This window comes from Nasonia vitripennis, chromosome 2 (genome assembly GCF_009193385.2).
Source record: "Nasonia vitripennis strain AsymCx chromosome 2, Nvit_psr_1.1, whole genome shotgun sequence".
NCBI lineage: Eukaryota > Metazoa > Arthropoda > Insecta > Hymenoptera > Pteromalidae > Nasonia > Nasonia vitripennis.
Window position 1 is genome coordinate 29,187,258 of NC_045758.1, and position 20,216 is coordinate 29,207,473.

Below are 20,216 nucleotides of genomic sequence, written 5' to 3' on the forward strand. Positions count from 1 at the left end.
CCTGTACATTAGTCTCGATAATTATAAATTTAAAACTTAATGAGTTATAATATTTACCTGCAAGAACTTGTATGACCTATCCTCCATCGGTGGGTACTGGCGACCTTTACTCTTACCGAGACATTTGGTGCGATCCTCGTTTGTCACCTGACAGAAGAATCCTTTCTTCGGGTCATACCTCAAGTGCGTTGAGTAATTGAAGGTTGGAGTTATCTTCAAAAACCTCTGAAGCTCGTGAAGAGTTTCAATCGGGTTCTGGCGCAACAGTTCACCGTCGATTATGTGCAACTGCTGGGCTGGGTAATAGGACAGCCACCTCTCCAGATGCTGTGAGTATTTTCCAGGGTTCAGGCATCTAGAACATCGGTCGAATTACAATCTATCCCACGCTACGAACTAGAGCAAAGCAACAGCGGAGTAATTACCTATTCCTAAGATCTCTCAAGGCCTTGGGCGCCGTGTCGGTGGCCGTGATCACCGAGTGAAACGAGTAATTCTTGGCCGTGACGTCGCCGTGGACCTTGGTGTGCTGGTACCAAGAGTAGGCTCTCCTGGCGGGCGAAAGGAGTATCGTGATGAGCTTGGCTTTCGGCAGAAGCGCATGAGCTCGTCGGGGAACAAGTTCACCGTCGAAGTACGTCGCGGACTTTTCGAAGAGGTAGCGCGAGCTCTCGTTCTTCGCCGCCGGGAAGAAACTCATGTACCTGAAAGCGTCAATCAACATTAGTTCGATGCTTCAAAGTGAATAGTCATTTGAACCAGTCAAATGGACGGCGTGAATGAGCTGTCCTCGGAAACTTGGCTCAAACGTCTCTCGGGTATATAACATTTTATCTACTTTTAAATTAAAATTTGTCGTTTCAATCACGAACAGTCATTGAATTCTAAGGCCTTTAAATAAGCGCGTGTATGCAGGAGATTATGACACGCAATCGATAGCACGTCAAACGTCAAAGCAAGCTTACCAGTCAAGTCCTCTATAATAATTTTTCCCGTTAAAAAATTGAATCTCCTCAAAGGTATCGGGGCTAGGCAAATTGCTGCTTATAGCAGGATGAAGCGACAGGAATGTGTACAGAGCCGTCGTTCCGGTCTTCTGTGGTCCGATCACCAAAAACCTGGGCAACTGGTCGCACGTTTTGTTCTTCGACCATATCCTCTGATGGCGTGGATCGTCGCAAGGGTTCTAAAAAGTCAACATCATCATCATACATAAGCTAATCAAAAGCAAGAAAATACAATATTCATCACGGCTCTCCGCGTCAAACTTCCAATATAGAAGAAATCAATAAAATCAGAGGGAGAGCGTATGAATTCTCGCGCGTATTATGCATGAGGCACAGCAAATGCCATCCTCAGACATTCGTTTCGAAATCAATAATCCATAAGTCGAACTTACACCCCAGACGGGATCCATCTCCTCCGGATAGAGCTGAAAGTATCTCTCTCCCAGCTGAAGTGGCGGTGCGCTCGACAGCCTTAGATTCGTCCAGCACTGGATGAACTTGATGACCGACTCGAACGTATAGAGCGCCAGCCGGTCGTTTCCATAATTCGACATGTGCGTCATGAAAATGTTTATCTGCGAACGATCGGAACTTGTCAGTGCCATATACGTACGCGTATATGTGTATACAATAAAAGGCAGAAAAGCCTGACCCAATTTTCCCACGCGTTTATACAATATAAATACATCAGCTGTACCGCCTGGGCGACGTAAAAGCAAATAAAGCATTTGAAAAATGGAATCGATGTTTATTGCGCGAGCTGCTTTTGTCCCGCAGTTGCAAGAGCCGACACAATTATTTTCCATGCGCGCGCGAAAGTGGGTCGGAAATTTTTAACGACGCACGTGGAAAAGAAAACTTTTTACAGTATAAAATGTTTGCGTATAACGAAGCGACTTGTTAACAGCTTGCAATTACGCGTCAGATGTATTATACCACGCAAACAATAGCAATCTAGTATATACATACAACGTAAACGTCACGTCAATGCTATCGAGGGAAAATACCCTCCTCCCTCTCTCGCTCAGCGGACAGTTTGAACAGAAATGAATGGAGATATTGACATGGCTTACCGGATTGTAAACGATAGTCTGGAACAGTTCGCCGCCCTGGATAGACTCGTCCAGCTTATCACGGCCGCCGGGATACCTCTCGATAAATATTGTGTGCGTAAATAGACCGCATGTCTGCCTTGGCAATACCTAAAACAAACCAGTGCGTTAGTTAGGCTGCGCGCGCTCTCACTCTCTTGTTAATGCACAATATGCATTATGGATATCCCTAGTTTGCAGCAGCAGCGGAGAGCATTGAAACTTCGTCGCGAGCTGCTGCTGCTCTTCAACTATATACGGTATTGAATAACAATCGCGCATTTGAATAGCTGGCTACGGCTATGCCTCTCGCGCTGTCGAGCCACGGTAAACTAGATTTAGCATTTTATTTTTGCTCAGGTACGCGAGTTGATGAATAATTATCTCTCGTACTTCTGGAGCGCTGGTGTATCATCGTTTAATTTTAGTAATGGCTCTTTGAGGATCGTAGATTTAGTGTGTGTATGTGTGTGGCGAGTGAATATTAGAAGGAGACGGATAATTGGTTAATGGCTCTTTGAGGATCGTAGATTTAGTGTGTGTGTGTGTGTGTGTGTGTGTGCGTGTGTGTGTGGCGAGTGAATATTAGAAGGAGACGGATAATTGGGTTATTCGTAAAAGCGATTACTTGTTTGTTGCTAAGGGCAGGTATTGATCGGAGCGTTTTTATCGAGAGTTTGAAATTGAAAAAAGTTGTCCTTCATGACAGGCTAGTCCCTCGTACCATAATACCACGATGAACGAAACCGCGTCTCAGCCTGGCTGGCCTGAGATGCGGATACTCCTCGGTACTGGTGACCTTGATGTTCCAGACTTTTTTCCAGGCCTCGTACAGACCCTCGTGGACGGGATAGACGCCCGAGTGGTGTGGACTGACGCTGTAGCCGCTTCCGGTCGGTATCCCGTACTCCTTGGCGAACTGCTTGTTCAGCGCCATGTCCAGCTGCAGATGCGTCACGTTCTCGTACAGGTGGGGCTGCTGATGGTTCCACATATGGGAAAACCACGTAAATCTGTCGGATTTCAAATCAACCGTCATTATACACATTATACTTGTGTTACAAAAAGCAGAAAAGCTTGTTAACCCACCTGTCTACGTTTTCCAGAATCATATCGTCGCCAAGGTTCTCCTCGGACGTCCCGTGGTGAAAATACTTGCCGGAAAACCCCAAGTTGAACTTGAACCCCGGTACCAGGGCCTGTATCCTCTGCTGCGTCGCCAGCAGTGCCAGCACGTCGTCCTTCTTCAGTCGAGTGCCTTTCTCGCCGACGAATATGTCGTCCACATCAACGAGGATCATACGGTTCAGACTCAGACTGAGCTGACCGTGCGAGAGGTACGACAGCGAGTCCAGCAACAGGAGCTTGTGCAGCCAGAATTTCAGCCCACCGCCGAAAAAGACCCGCTGGATTCCGTCGTATCTGCCGTGATCCTGGAATTAGAAAGAAGATTGATTAGTCTTTCGTTCAAAACCACGTAATACACGACTGAATCGTTCATTACACCGAGTACTATTCCAAAATTCAGCCGCCCCAGGCAGATATATATAACCGACTCCTCGGGTCCCGCCGAATGTACCTCGTGTAATACGCCGTGATCCTGCAAATTTCGAGGGAATGATGTAGGGCCTCGAATTTTGGTAGACCACGACTACTACGACGACGAGGAGGACGAGGACGACGAAGGAGTGTATAATGTCGCCGGAATATAGCGAGACTTACACGTCCGCGTGAGGTGGAGGATTCGCTGCAGGTAGACCAAGTTATTGCCTCGTTACGCGGCCGAGGACGATGAATACGGCCCCGGCTGAAACTGATGTACGGGATTGGGCTACTGAGTTTTCGGAATGTTCGATTTGCGACCGCATACTGTGTAACGGCTATGGAAATGATGGAGGTGTGGTTGTATTTTCAAGCGTTATTTTTTTATTATTTTTCAACATAGATACGAGCGTATTGCTGATTTTCGCCAATTCGAAAATTACGTTTCCCCGTGTTTGCTCGCCGCTTCAAGCGTCATAAAGAGTCTCAACTGATAATAACAAGCCACAGCATAATCCGTTTCCCCTTCATTATTCAATACACGAGCCGAAGACGCATAATCGCTAAATCTTCATCTCGAAAATCCCGAGCCATAACCCTCGAAATCTCATCTAAACATCCCTCTCTCGCATAAACGAGATTTCCTCGCGCAACAATTTCCCGTCTAAACTTAATCACCTGTAAAATCTACACTCATTATACAACGCCCCCCGCAAAAATACAGCGTAATCTCTCGCTTCGCGCCTCGAAACTACCGGCACTACACACACACACGCGCGCATAATTATAATCCGCTGCTCGCGCGTCGAGTCGCGATTGGCTCTTGATTTAATTATGCGCCGTTCTCTCTCCCTCCACGGAAAATCACGAAACTGTCGCAGGTGCGCCCCGGCATAATGGGCTTATAAGCTAGATTATTATTGTTGTTTACTGCTAGCAAGCTGACGCCGCCACTACGAAGGCTTTATAACCGTCGGGTCTGTCTCGCGCGGATGTCGACTGTCAACGGATGCAATTAACGCTAGACGTTCTCGCGAAATTCAGGGCTTGACGAGCCGCCGGACGCCTCTTGTCGATACGTGTATGTGTGTGCTGAGGAAAATCGCTGCTGTTATCATCAGAGCGTTTGGATACAGCGCGATGAGATTAGCTTACATTGGCGCCTTTGAAAAGCTTCTAATAGTTTCTTTTAAAATTGACCCGCATTGAGAGAAATCTCGCTCTCTCTCTCTTTAAAAATCGTCAGCGATTCCGCGCGAGCCCGGAACTAGGTCAAGAGGTCAAGTTTTCCGTGCCAATTTTTCACTTTGAGCCTGCCAAGGTAGCAGCAGCCTTGTACATTTTCTATACACGACGTCGGATTCGAACTTTTCCTCGCTCTATCTCCGCTATAAAATCAATACTCCCACAGCTGCGGCTGCACGTACAGCCCGAAAACAATAGCGATTTTCCACAGCGCGACACGAGAGCGGTATTAGGGCAATAACCATCGCAGCTTTCTTAAACTCGCGCAGACCTCCTTTTCCGCCGTCGAATTAACGGAAGCACAATGATTCGACGAAGAGAGCAAAAATGTAATTGAATCCTGCAGTGAGAGCTTTTTGCAACTTCCATTACGCGCGAACGTGTGTGGAGAATGTGTTATATAATAAATTAACCGTCGGCGGAATGTGCTGTTCGTATGAAAGGACACAGGACGATCGTGTATCGAGAAAATGGAGGAACCGTGTATCGGGAACGAAGCGGGGGATGTATGCGGTCAAGAATTCAGAAGCGTCGTTAATTATTCGGTGCCCTGTGATGGGGTTGTTAATATTTAAAAATTTTTTTCGGTTGTCCCATGTAGGAGAAACATTTTCGGAATAATCGCGTATATTTAGTAGCTATCGCTAATTAACATGTTTCACGCCGGCAAAAACGAGGTGCTGAGTTAGAACTTTAATTAGAGTGAAATGTATAATATTTCAAGTGGGAAAAATCCGGGGGTTATACACACACACACACACACACACACACACAACTTCATGAATTTATATTGCACACGTATACGTACGAGTCGGTAGAAATACGGTCTGACTATGTTCGGACCTTTCCACTGCCGACGACGACGGATAGAGAATTTATACGTCTACTCTACGTGGAAATTCGTGTACGAGGCCAATCGTATTTTCCCGGCTTTCCCCTCATCAGATAAGCAGTGGACGTTTTTTTTTCGAATTCCAGGCGCGCGAGCGAGATTACGCTAATGAAAAAGCTCGCGTGCTCGCGGCCAATTATCTCCCTCACACTCTCTCGCGCGAGCGGCGTTGGACAACTTCCAAAAATAGGCGTTTTAGTCCATTAAAGATCCGATCGATCCTTTTCGACCTACTGCGACGTGAATAATCGACGTTGATCTAGATTCGAGGAATAAAGAAAATAATTATTATGTTGTTGTGCACATTTGCTATGCCATACTCTGTAAAAGCTCAGTCCTCGCAAAAATGAACTCGAGGATTGATACCCACGTCGCACATCTCACACCCACGGAGAGTAAGCCTCAAAAGCCGACAGCTCACACTTATATTATTGAACTTTGGTTTTATCGTATCAGCCCCCGAACGCGTACGTCACAGAGGAGAAGAAAGCGCCCTTTGGCAAAAGGAGTAGAGTTCGCGAGAGCCTTTTCTCCCGTATCTGCGCAGCTGTCCGCAGCGACAGGGCCATGAAAGGTATATAGGAGTGTGGCGCGCAACTGTCGACGCCAATACAAAGTGGTCGCAAAGTTTCTCGTCTCCTCGCCGCGGAACGCTCTCGCCTCCTCTGTCTCTCTGTCTCTTTTTCGAGCCGCTGCTGCTGCTACTGCTCGAAATCGTATATACAGCGCTGTGTGTGTGTGTGCATGTATGTATACGCGTACACGGTTATGGTCCTGACATGTGTCGTTTCTATCCCGGTCGCGCGGCTGTTGTGTTTCTGTCTGGAGGTAAGAGAGTGGCTTTGGCCTCGGGCTCAGAGAGAGAGAGAGAGAGAGAGAGAGAGAGAGAGAGAGAGAGAGAGAGAGAGAGAGAGAGAGAGAGAGAGAGAGAGAGAGAGAGAGACGGATAGATGCGCGCGCGCGCGGGAGGAGATAAAAATTTTGTAAGGACGAGATTGCCAGGAAGGAAGGAGCGAGATGTTACAGCTTTGTAAAGGGATACTACTATCGCGGTAAAATCCGGTTTAGCTGTGAGCTTTTTTAATTATTCGCGCTTGACTTTCTTTCATCGATCGGCTTTGAAATTCAACGCATATAGAAGTGCTCTTATCGGTGACGGTGTTGTGTAATTATCCGGTATGAAACGAAATTTTCATACGGTATTATCGGTGATGGCAAACGCTAAGTATCGAGCGAATAAAACGCATAGGCATAATAATATCCCGCGTCTGAGCGTACTCGCTCTCTACCACTCGATCGATCGAATCGCGCTGTTTCTTCCTCCAACTCTAAACCCCGTCGATAAAAAATTTGCTCACAAATCAACCAAAGCCTCAACCACACGAGCGAAACAATTCATCCCAGTATAGCGCGGCAAATAAAAAGCCCGTCGTGATTAATATTTAACGCTTCGCGTATCCCGCGCAGCTCGCTCTACGTTTCTCCCGCTGTCTCGGAGATCTCCTCTCGCTGCAAGAAAATTCGCGCGCGCGCGCACGACGGAAAAGAAAGTGCCACAGGCTCAACGTGCTCATTCCTCTCGACGCCTCCGTGGAATCTTGCAATCGCGAATTCCGCCCCTGCCCCCCGGATGTAAATGCTCGACCCTCCCAAGGGTGGTGGCGCCGAGGAAAAAAAAACAAAAAATAAGAAACAAAAACGAAAGAAACGTATACTCTCGGAGGGTATAACGACGACAACGCCGTCGTGGATTGTTTTGCTCTGGCCGGCAATTCTTCTTCCGGGATTCTTATATTTTTTGCGCAAGGTCTCTGTGTACGCGGCGAGCTTTTCGTCGCCGGAGCGATTCTTCTCTTTTTATCGCGCGGAGGGAGTTTCCGTGAAATTTTCATTCGGTCAACCGGACGAGGAATGCGTGAAGTTTATTGTAGGAACGTTGTTATTACGGTTTTCAGTATAGGGAGTTTTCTTTTAATTTCGAATTCGCCGCGAAAATATGCGTGGAGCTGTTTTCATCAGCGAGATGTACTCGCGATCTCGACAACTTCGCCGAAGGCTGGGGTTTTCGTATGGAACTTGTTTAAATTTAATTTGTTTTTGAATTACACGGCTCGGCTTCAAAAACAGATTCCGCTCCGCTGCAGCGCGGATCTTAATTAACGCGTTCATCGCTATGCATTACAAAACAGTGGATTATAAACTCTGTCAACAGTGCAGCGGATAATGAAAAGTGAATTTTGAGTTTAATCAAAATTGCAGTGGTAGTCTATATTGTTGAAAAGAAAGAAAGATGAAAAAAGAATTTCTAAATAAAGCGAAAACGCTCGGTCGACCTTTCCTCCCTCACGGGCGAATCATACGTGCATTCTCGCGCGTCCCAGTTCAGTTTCTCACGTCTAATGTCGCGACTCTCGCGCTTCACACCCCGCGAACGTGTAACACCCACTTCTCTTTCCTGCTCTCTCTCCGAGTCATTTATCTCGCTTCCCGCCATTTCGCTCCGTACGTAGTAGATACTCCCTTGCTCCGACCTCCCTCCGACCATGCATGTAGAGACCGAGATCGGATTAAAAGGGCCACTGATAAAATTCTGGAAAATCATTTTCCAAAGTTCCTTCTGGTCGTATATTTTTAAATATTCAATAAAATCTCCAGAATCACGTCTGCAATATTCTATTTGTTTATAGCGACGACGACCGCAGGAGGCGCAAACCCCAGCCGACACGCAGCTTTTCCGAAAAGCCGGCGAGCGTAGAATTTCTAAGCCTCGGGTTAAAGTAGTGTTAATCCAGCAGCGGACTAGCGGTCGGAGGCGTCAGTGGGAAAGAGAAGCCCGGGCAACGCATCGTTTATTTTATTTCGAGCCCTGACGACGGTGCAGCGCGAGCTGCACCGACAAAATAAGAATCGCGCGGCCCCGCCAGAGAAAACAAAACGCTGGAGCGAAATTATGCAAAATTTCTCTTCAAAAAAATAAAAAATCGTCGAGCATCGAGCAAGTCCGAGGTGATTAAATTCCAGACAAGCAGAGGTAAAAAATCCACTCGAAACAATAGAAATCAAACAAGCCCGCGAAATGGAAAGCCAAAAAAAGCTTCCGTAGAGAGAGAGAGAGAGAGAGAGAGAGAGAGAGAGAGAGAGAGAGAGAGAGAGAGAGAGAGAGAGAGATAAATAGGGAGGAAAAGAGCGGGAACGCTGCGGCGGCCGTTCACGTTAGAAAAATGACCAGCTAACAAACTGCTAGCACGAAGTACGATGAATGCCTCGGCGGAATTACATTCTGCGCTTCGTACGCTCTACACGCGATACAAGAAAAGAAGCGGTGTGCGCTCGCAGGAAAAAGGAAGGACACGAGAGGGGAAAAATGGATGCGAAAAAACGCCGCCGCGCGACAACAACGCTCGAGTGGAGACCGCAGTGTAACGAGGAGGGCTCTCTCTCTCTCTCTCCCTCTCTTTTTTTAAGGCATTTAAGAAAACGCGCGCAGTTTTGCGCTTTTTAAAACAAGGCTAATGTCTATTGGACCTGCGGCCTATATCTGTATGCGTAAAGCCCGCGGATACGACGACGACGACGACAGTGCGCGCGTTATTTCGCGGCTCTCGTTCTCCTTGTATCCCCTGGAAGGGAGCTTGCGGTGCTTTTTGTTACATTAACTTGGCTGCGCCGCTGTATACGAGGGGAGGAGGAAGCCGACTTTCGTTATATTTAACGAAGCTTTTTGCTCGCTGCGACGCGGGATTATGCGTTAGACGCTTGTTTGCTTCCCGCTCGCTTTTTGAAGAGGCTTGATTTCAACGCTGGATAGAAGCTTTTGTGTTTTCCATCCGTTTTCGAAAATATAAGAGCGTTTCTCGATAATTGCATCTCTTTATATAATATAAGTCGAGCTGCAGAGCCGAGTAGGAGAGAGTCATTGATTAAATCACGACTGCAAGCCCACCTTGTTTTCTCTTTTTGTGATTGGCTTTTCGCGACGCGAGCGAAGCTTAATTGACCGGAGCTAATTGAACTCGCGGATCACGGAGTAAGGCTTTTTTCGCGCGCGCAGAGAGCGAGACGGACCCGAATGAAAAATGATTAAAAATGACTCGCGTAGATTATGTCGTTGACGAGCAGTTCATTGGCCGTTTTCCCGTTCGACGGTATATCTAGCGAATGAAATTTGAATTTGTAGGTTATGAGCGTCCATTTTATCCTCATTCTATCCTTAACATATAGCCCGTTTTTGTAATTAAAATAATAAATATATTAAAAAAAAACAATAAAAAAGATTTGTTTTATTATAAATAATTAATTAACTAAATCACTGTCAAATTCACTTTCACTAGAACTGTTGCAGTGGTCTGAATAATAAATATGATATGAAGCAATGTTTTCAATTGAAGAATCTTCTTCCATATATAAGTTTTTCTCTTAATCTTCCGAAAATTGATTATAACTTTCTAGCTTCACTAAATGCAAAAAGGAACAATACGGTTATGTTCACAACAGATGCTGCTCACACTTGGCTACACCATGCGCTATACACATAGGCAGAAGCGGGCGAGCGGCTGCTACACACGCGCGCATGCGCGTATACGGATTTCGCGTTCACGAGTTACTGCCGAGTTTTATTCGAATTTGCGGCGAACAATTCGTTTTCGTAACTGGCGATCTCTTAATTGACTGAGTAGTTCAACTAGTCAATTTTCTACCAGGGTTGCGTTGTTGGGAAAATATTTAATAGAAGTCGATTTTTAATAAACATAATACGTCGTTCGTTTAGTGTAAATTATTCATTAATTCGCGTAGCGATAATTTGAATAACGAGTACGTTAAATTTTCTATCTCCTTCATCGAATAACCGATATATTGAGGATCCAACCGAATGAGTGAAAATTTACTGCAATAATTTCGCTCGTTTATATTTTAATGAATTCATGTACTAAAATTGAAAATTTCAAATAATATTCAACCATTTCGATATTCGCATAAACTGATTTTTCAATTATCATACAGCGCATATACATTACAGCGATCCTTTGTCCGATTTTATATGCATTTCAAAATTACGCCATAGCAACTTCCCGGCACATCCAACCGCTAACGTCTACACGACAATAAGCCATCCGAAATATATTGTTCCGGTATCCGGTATGAAACAAGCCTATGTCCCACGTGACCCGCGTAAGAAACAAAAGTCATCCTTGCGCAGACAAAGGGAAGAGGAACAAGAAAGACCAATTTTGCAAATGCACAATCGAGACGTGCCAGGTGTGTTGAATTTGCATCGATACAAACTCATTATTCGTCTGAATTATCGATCGACTAAGCAAACCCAACCCATAGAATACTCGATGAGAAGCTCACCTGCATAACCGTGGCCAGCGGACTCTTGTTTGTCGCATAGTCAAGACTGTCCCGATGGGCCCAAGCTAGCGGCTCGTAAGTGCTGTGGTTCGCTTGGAAAATGGTCCAGTCGTATCCAGGCAACGGACCCCAGGCCGTCTCACCGGCTCTCGTCAGCCTCAAGATCGGCGACGCCGCGTTCAGCTGGGCATCCTGCGAAGGGTAAACGATAGACGCATTGTATTATGATGAATCCGTCCGTGCCTCGATTGCGAGATGGGAATATTTCATTCGATTTTGACGAGCCGAATGTTTTCCTGCCTCTAGATTAGTTGGAACAGCTGCGCGCGTAAGAGCGTTTTCGAGTGCGTCTAAGGGGCATGAATACACGTGTTCTTCTGATGTTTTGATAAATGGGCTCGAGGGGGTGAATTATCACTGAGTTGGTGAAAATGCGCGTTATGGATTTATGCGTCTGTGTGCGTGGAATTAAATTAATAAATAATGATAACGAACGTGTTTTTGATACTACATAACTTTATACTATAAATTATAAATTAGGGATGTATCCCTTTTGATAAACGTGCGAGTCGCGAAATAAAGTCCGTCGTTAAAAGGCACAATGAATCAGTGGAGTACATATTAGTCGAGCAGTAAAAGTCAAATAATCTTAAATGTGGACGTGTCGAGCCGTAAAAGCCTAACGGTCGATTATGCGTGCACACGGTAAGTAGTAAAAGTCAACGTGCAGCTCTGTATCGGCCGTTCCTCACGACCGAATGTACACCAATCCGGTGTGTTAATGCAAAATATTAAATAGTCCATATAACAGCGCTCGTAATGATAATACACTCCGCGTATGACAAACATTTCACCCCCTCAATCAACATAATTACATCGCCGTGTGCAAATATAATAATAGTAGTAGGAGGAGGGAAAAAAGCTCACCTTGAGCCTGAGATTGGTGTGAACAAAGAGTGGGAAACCCTTGAGCTGTGCACCGACGAGGCTCTCCTCGCCCGGGGGCGTAAATCCGACGATGCCGACCGAATATTCCCGGCAATATTTGTCAAGTAGCTCGCGATTCCATTTGTCCATCTGCAAATATTTGTTCAGATTCTCGAAGATCAACACCCCGTAGCGGCCCTTGTCCAGATTCGTGAGCACCGGCAGCGACTTCCCGGCCACCTCTACCTTGTACCTGAAACAGAGAGGATGAGAATTCTTATTTTAGACTCTCGCAGGCAAAAGGGTACATAGGAAAGACAAACACGATTAAATTTAACCAGAACGACCTCCAGACTCCTTTCCCGTTATTTATGCCGGTAAATATCGCAAGCGAGGGACGATGTTGATTTTTTCGGGGGTTGGAACGTTTACCGAAGATACTCTTTTCTCTGTGCGAGGGTGTTTACTCTGTTCGGAAAATAAAAATAAATTCTCCGAGAGATAAATGAAAAATACGTGCACTGGTCGTAAAGGTAATCCGCGAGCGAGCGGAGATAATTAAAAAATTACTGGATTACTTAATACACACACACGCACACATTGCGCGCGCAGAGTACGCGAGTAATTTATAATCCCGCATTAATGCAAAGCTCCCGCAATAAAATGTTAAAACGCAGGGGATTAACGAGAGACAGAGAGAGAGAGAGAGAGAGAGAGAGAGAGAGAGAGAGAGAGAGAGAGAGAGCGCGAGTGGCGGGAATTTTAAAATTCAAAAAGTAAATGGCCTTCCATTACGGAATCCGCACACGGGTTGCACGGAGCGAAAGAGCAAATATTATATTATTATAATAACGCCCTTTTATTTTCTAATAAAGAATCCGAAAAGCCAGTCGCGCGCGAACGCGTATAAAAATCCCATCACGGCCCCCCGGCGGCGCGAGGATCGCGCAATAAAGGATTTTTTTATCGTCCGTATAAAGACTCCGAGGCGTCTTGGAATGCTGATGGATTCCTGAGCATCCTTCAAGTACCGTAAAATCTTTCGCGCCCCTTTCGAATTTAATGGAGGCCTCTGCTCTGCCGTATAGGGCGGGAAGACGAAACAATTTTATTTTTCTCGGACGACGACGAGGAGCTGTGACTCTTCTTCATGTTATGTACGGTTTCATATGCGCAGGCGGTTGTATTTTTCATTTTAATGATATCACGTGGTATATGATCAGCTTTCAGTCGGTTCACTGATGGAAAGTTCAAAAGCGTAATCAAATATACTCGCGGAGAAATTAACAAGCAACACAGCTGAATGGCAACCGATGGGGCGGAGAAGGAATCGCGGGAAAAATTTTTCAATTATAAAATCCGAATAAATAAGGACGTTCTCGTCGGGTAGCGGGAGAATCAAGCAAGTTTACGCGTAAAATATAAAAGGCACGGCAAAGTTCGACCGCAACGATTCCAGACGCTTGCGGCCGTCGACGTTAATTAGCTCGGCGGGTAACGAAGCTTTACTCTTCTATATTTCCTTCTCCGATTTCCGCCGGCGACCAACCGGACGAAACGAGCTGCGACGCTACGGCTTTTGAAGCACCGTTGGCAAACTTTTTAATAAATACACTCTTTGCATACAGTTGAGCTTTGTCAATTCATTTATTTTTTTTTTCACGCATGACACGCTATCTTCATATCATTGTAAGTCGCTGCTGCACTTGTCTGTAGTAGTACTTTTGATAGACTCAGGCAGTTATAGTATCAGTGGCTCAAGAAGACTCGAGTGAGGCTCAATTTTAGCATAGGCGGCGGCACACCGCTTTATATGCCGTGTGCCCAGAGGTACCGATCGAGAGAAGTAGAAAAGCGCCTATGCGCCACCTATCGTCACTGGCCAGAAACTAGAGAGAGTCGCAGGATTTCGAACAGTGGGGGCCAGTCCAGAATGCTACGATCGATTTTGCGCATTTTTCGCGAACACCGCTAACGTAGCAGATATTTATTTGTAATAACGATTTAGAGAAAAAGCGCCATTTTCGTCGAGCAAAATTCGACCACAGTATATAATCGCACTTGTAATTATAACACCAGTATCATTTCCCTATTACAGTAGTGACGACGAAGCGAGTTTCAAAGAATTAACATTCGAATGTGACGCGAAAGGTATTATAGTCGAGTTTTGTTGCGCGTGAGTTGTAGCGCTCATTCAAAAGTCATAGAGAGCCGGCTTCATTTCAAATGTAACTTTTAGATTACGCGTCTCTCTGTTTAAAGAGAATATTTCCATGCCAAGTAGCTGGAAGCACGAAGCAGAATTTAACGACGCGACGCCGACGCGGCAACACAGAGTCGGCGGCGATTTTAATGCAAACTTGTTAAAAAGTTAGACGGAGTTGATTGAAATTTAAATTTTACTCATGCCCGTATTAATAAACAGCCGATTTGCAGGAGCGTAAACAACGAAAAAAATTCGAGCTGGAATAAAAGTCGAGAGGGAGAAATAATTCACGCGTCACTCGGAGAGGGAGAGCTTTTAATTCACATAAATCATACAACGCACGTCGTTTTAGAGAGAGAGAGATAGAGAGAGAGAGAGAGAGAGAGAGAGAGAGAGAGTGAGAGAGAGTGAGAGAGAGAGAGACAGGGAGAGCAAAAGCGCATTTTAAAACCCGCTTAAAACTACATTTATCAAATGGCTAATTCGCGCGCGAAAAAACTCCCCCGAAAATGCTGGCACCACCGCCGCCGATTACAAGCCCGGAAAAAATTCTCGGCGTCCTTACACACGGTACTCCGCGTTGAAAACACGCGTCCGAAAAATTTTCCGTCTCTGCCACGTGAAAACGCGATTTTCCGGGGAAAAAAGAAGGAAATTAAAGCCGCGCGCTGCAGGATCAGCTGGTGTTTTCATACAGGCGCGGCGGCTATTTTTTTAAATCGAATCCCCCAAAGCGAATCCCAATATGTCAGAGCTATGCGCCTCTTTCTCTCTTTCGCACACACACACACAGCGAACCGAATGAAATTCGCATTCCGCGCTCTAGCCTTTTTTTCGCCTCTGTATTTTTTCCCTCCGAGTTCGGTCCACGGTCCCTCTCTCTCTCTCGGTAAATCATTTATGCATTTTCGCATTTTCCGGACGCTTGCTTCGCGCGGCGCGGAAGAGACGGAGTGAAAAAGCTGGCCGTAAAATCGCTCCGGAGTAGTTGATTAAAAATAAAAATCCGAGTGTGTCTAATGGCGATTCCTTGCCGAATACGCTATCATTTAGCCGATCTAAGAGAAAATTTTCCTCCTCAGCGATTATGCGCCCTTTCGAATCGAGCTCACGATAGGTAAATATAAATTGCACGTCCTACTCATGCGCGAGCCTCTCACTCTGAGTGAGAGAGCAGTTCGCGAATCCACTTTGATGACTTGCAGAACTCGCGAGCGGGCAGAATCGCGTTAGCATTGCAAAGTATCGGATTAGCCGCGGGCTTCTTGAATCTTTCATTTTGGTCCGGCGTTCGCCGATGTTTTCGCAGCTTCAGCACATCCGCAATCCGCTCTCCTATACTCTGTAGCTCTTAGCCGACGGGATATTATTCGTATGACATTTTCGAGTCTCTTTCTCTCTCTGGATGCGAAAATAAAACTCGCGCGACGCGGCGCTCGATGTTTTTTCACATATAAGTTCGAGTCGTGAGACTTTTTCCCCTGAAATATTTATATCGAGGATTTTAATGTTTCTCTTGAAGAGAGAGAGCTTGATTTAAATATCGCGAGTTCGCGAAAGTGTGAGAGTAATTCTGCGCGCGCAGTTGAAATGAGGACTGATGTCGCGTGGCTGGTTATTAATCGCGTATACTAATGAGATTTTTAACCGGTGTTAAGAGAATAGTCGCAAATGACTAGGTGGATTTGCCGTGTACGAGTCGATAAGCACGAGGACGATCGTGAGCGGAGATATAGAATGAGAAAGTCATGTGTAGAGGTGCTTTTTATATGCAGGTGTTAGACTTTCTATGTTCTGTGCTCTGATAATGGTGTGGGTTCTCTCAACTATCCTAACGATAAAAGCATTGCGTTTTTTGTACAGCGAATCATATTTTTACACCGAAAGAAAAAGTATCGTTAATCGATACGAACACATTCTTCAAACAACGTCAATCTCTTGAATACACCCCAAAAAAATACTTAAGAGAAGCATTAGAAAAATTCGGGATCCCTAGAATAGCGTGTTTACGAAAATGCTAAAAATAGTCTTCGGCGCTCGAGGGGGTTGAAGCAATATTTTTCGGCGGAATGATTGAGGAAGGTGTAGAGGCGTCTCGACGGCTGATATTTTTCTTTCTCGCCCATCAGGCGTTGCGGAGAAAAAGAAACGCGTCACTATGTAATCGCCAGGCAGACAGCGAGCGAATCCAAGACGTTAGACTCGTATGTGTGTGTGCGGAAGAGGAACGTGTCGGATTATGGGCTTAAATCACCGTTCTTTCATTACGAGGGAAAAAGAAACGGTCCCCCGGCGGTATACGCTTTCCGACCCGGAATATATTTATACGTAGTGTGATAAAATGTTACTCCCCGATGATTGTATGAAGTGGCATATTAGATTCAATTTTCTTCCCGGAGCGATTGCGTGGGCTGGCTTGAGAGATGAGGCTTCATAATCGAAAATAATGTTTTACGATTACTGTGATCGATCGTCCGCGGTTTATTTATATGAAAACAGTTGATCAAGTATGCTGTAACTAATGATATACCTAATTTTCAAAAAAGTCTCAACAATAGCCGTGTAGTAAAAATTCAGAAAGACGGACGGAGCCAAATGAGCTGCAGGAATAGCTATCATAACAAATTGAAGCGAAAGGCCCTTTATCCAGCTTCCCGACCTTTTGAGATTCGCGGTGCAAGCCATCTATAACGTCACCGCTCACAGCAGCCGGAGAGACCTAATTTAAAAGGATTCCCCGGAGAGCTTCAATGCCGGGCGCGCGACACATTTCAATTCGAAATTCCCAGTCGCGTCCGTTGAAAAATTCAGAAATTTCCGCAAATATTTTCCAATCGAAAATATACCCCAGAAACGCGACAAAAAGAAAAGAAGAAGAAGCAGACCATTAAGCACACACTCTTCATTCCGTATTCGCGCAGGTTCTCTCTTCAATATACAATCTCTCTGCCGCAATTTAAAGCGCAGCGACCGGACGCTTTTTATTCCGCCGGCGTCAGGCCATATAGAAGTCAGTAGCGTCTCTCGTCTTTGTCCCGGTGCAGCGCCTGACTGAACTGCGAAAAGATCCTCGCGCAAATACTTACCCGAGGCGATAATACATCAGCTGCGTTAAAGTGCCGTCGTCGCGTCCCTAATGCTCGCGGTTAAGGAATTTCGCGTTGGCTTTGAATTGTTTAGCGGTGCGGCGGCAGCTTAACCCCGTTTCGATGGCATTAGCGGCGTAGCTCCGTCGCCGATGTTTTGCGCTTTGTCTTCTCTGCGGAGGTGCTTCGCTATTGGCGTCGTTTGCTTAAGCTCTCTGTGGGCGAGGCGCGACTGAAAGGAGTTGATGGATGTGTGTTTCGAAGGGAGGGAGTTTGATTTTCATCCCTGTTTGTTTGAGTCTTGCAGAATTTGATTAAAAGTCAATATTTCGTTGGAGTGTTATGGGCACTGAGATGAATATTTGATTTAAGAAGATACGTGTGATATTTATTGTTTGAAATAATAAATGGGATACGTCTGTCGTGGCACGTAAATAAAGCAAATAGCCTGTCACTCATCATTACTGCTATTATTATTGCTACTTACAGGCAAAGGCGACACTTGCAAGATTCAGGAAATTAATAAAGCAATTAGCCCGTCACTCATCGTTACTCCAACCGTAATTATTCATCATCGTTGAATACTCGCGAACGAAATTAACAATCCGCGGTACATAAATAAAGCCGCTAGTCTATCACTCGATAATCACTTCACATCATCCCTATACTTTCAAAGGCAGCTCTCAAACTCTAACCAACCAAAGCCAAATTCAACATCTTCTCCAGGCCTTCAGCAACGGCCCCCCCATATATATATATATATATATACATATACGCAAGATCCCGCGAGGTTCGCGTTACGTCGAGCCTCGCGTTCCGGTTCACGGCCGCTAAGGCGATGCAAATCACGTAGAGCTATGAAACTGGTCTAGCCCCGGAATGGAAAAGACGTATAGTAGCCGGGAGAGAGAGAGAGAAGAATGGAAGACGCGAGAAGCTCGTCGGCAGTGGCTCTCCCCGCGCGAAGAAGTTGCGCCGCGGGATCAAAGGCAATTAGAGATAGGAGGGGAAAATAGAGCGATTAGGATAATGCGAGATGAAGCGAGAATGGAGCGTAACGCTGAGGTATTAGGGGAAAGGCTAATTTAGTTCTTGGCGAGAGAGCTGAATTAATGGGCTTTTCGGTATTTTTAAGCCGAGCTGCAGCCGGCTCGCTGAAAACCTCTAAAGAGGTGAAAGCTGTATTTCGGATAATGGAGCTTTTTTTAGAATATATAGAACCGTTCAGTTTCCTTCAGATCGATGAGAATCTCATCGCTGCCGTCTAGCCGCGATCATCGGCAACGTCTCGACTTTTCCATCTAAAACTCGTCTCTAAGACCTTCTTACCCGAGCGTCTACTACGCGCACGCAAACACGGCGTTACAAGCTTCTTAGAGCCGTTTCTCGTCGAGCTGTCGCAGCGAAAGAAGAAGCACCCGGAAAGTAACACTCCTGCCAGCAGAAGCGAGAAAAAAGAACACACAAGAGAGGGAGAAAACCGAGCCGTGCGAGCAGCTCTAAACGATCGATTGTCTCTCCGTCGTGCATACGAGAAGCCAAAGCCTCGTGGATCAGCCAAGTTCGCTCCCCCAACGATGTAAGCTCGTCAGTTTCATTAATTTCCGGCGACGGCGAGGATCAGCCATCCTATATACGGGAGACGGGTGTATTATACGCAGGATGTATTCTTTTGCACGTCTTTATCTCTCTCTCTCTCTTTCTCTCTCTCTCTCTCTCTCTCTCTCTCTCTCTCTCTCTCTCTCTCTCTTGAGCTTCTTTGTCTTCGGCTTTAATCTCGTTACGCGCTACTGCGAGAGCTACTTCTTCGGCGAGCTTTTATTTCCCTTTTTTCTCGCGGAGAGAGAGAAAGCTTGTTCCGACGGCCGGAGATTTGCACGGGTCTTTGAATCTTCGACGAAGCGCTATGTTGTGCTCTCTCTCTCTCTCTCTCTCTCTCTCTCTCTCTCTCTCTCTCTCTGGGGTTAAACTCGATTTTCGCGAGAAATAAGCGCGGCTGGTTGGAAGCTGATGGAGCCGTTGTGGGTAGCGCGAATCGTTTGGCGAGAGAACGTTATATCGGGTGGACCAACGTTTAGATTTTAATAAACTCGTTCCTCGTTCATCGCGGAGAGCTTATTTTCGAAATTAGAATAATAAAAGTGGGATGAAAAGCGATGCGCGTGCAATATAACCGCGACGAGGTATAACGTTAAAACTCGTATAGCTATGGATGAAATTCGTTTGAGGGAAACGATTCTAAAAGCGTTCTCTACTCCGCTCTCTTTCTCTCTCTCTCTCTCTCTCTCTCTCTCTCTCTCTCTCTCTCTCTCTCTCTCTCTCTCTCTCTCTCTGACGTCAAGGTATTAAATGTTCCACATAATGTAGGAGTAAAACGCACGCTAGAAAACCGATAGCGCGCGCGTAGTACGGCGTTATATATGTGTTCGCGACGGGAGAGAAAGAGTAGCTCTTGCTGCGGAGAAAAAAAGGATTGGAAAAAGTTTCGCGCTGTATTTTAAAAAGTTTCTCCATACAGCCTAGACAAAAATAAATACCATTCAGGATTTTTCTATGTATGGAACACGCGTTGCGTCAACTTCCCTTTGCTAATACTTTTCGTATATAAGCCTCTCTATATCAAGAATTGCAATACGAAGTGGAAAACTACACCCAACGATCGATCCACCAGTCCGCTTCCAATTACGCAGTCGTTCATCCCTTCAACAGCGTCGAATTATAATTAAAGCTCGCAATCCCCAATCACAGCCCCAACGCAATCCGACGCCGGTAAGTAGCAAACTGCGCTCCGCGCACTTAACGAAAAATCCAATAACGAAGAAGCTTCGGACTCTCGGAATCTCATTAAAAACGAAGGAAAGAGAAGTA

The 20,216-nt window shown here is 45.7% G+C and overlaps 1 protein-coding gene across 2 annotated transcripts in view; it reads right to left on the reverse strand.

Moving 5' to 3' along the window:
* The window catches only part of LOC100120347 (bifunctional heparan sulfate N-deacetylase/N-sulfotransferase), a 106,867-nt gene that overhangs the window by 3,185 nt on the left and 83,466 nt on the right, over positions 1–20,216 (reverse strand). For both annotated transcript variants that reach the window (XM_031924711.2, XM_001603946.5), the window contains exons 4-12: positions 12,057–12,309; positions 11,130–11,321; positions 3,188–3,531; positions 2,823–3,111; positions 2,081–2,209; positions 1,400–1,582; positions 966–1,186; positions 426–704; positions 58–355 (exon numbers count right to left, since the gene is read on the reverse strand). In XM_031924711.2, the coding sequence (XP_031780571.1) occupies positions 58–355; positions 426–704; positions 966–1,186; positions 1,400–1,582; positions 2,081–2,209; positions 2,823–3,111; positions 3,188–3,531; positions 11,130–11,321; positions 12,057–12,309 (2,188 nt within the window). The remainder of the gene's footprint in view (positions 1–57; positions 356–425; positions 705–965; positions 1,187–1,399; positions 1,583–2,080; positions 2,210–2,822; positions 3,112–3,187; positions 3,532–11,129; positions 11,322–12,056; positions 12,310–20,216) is intronic.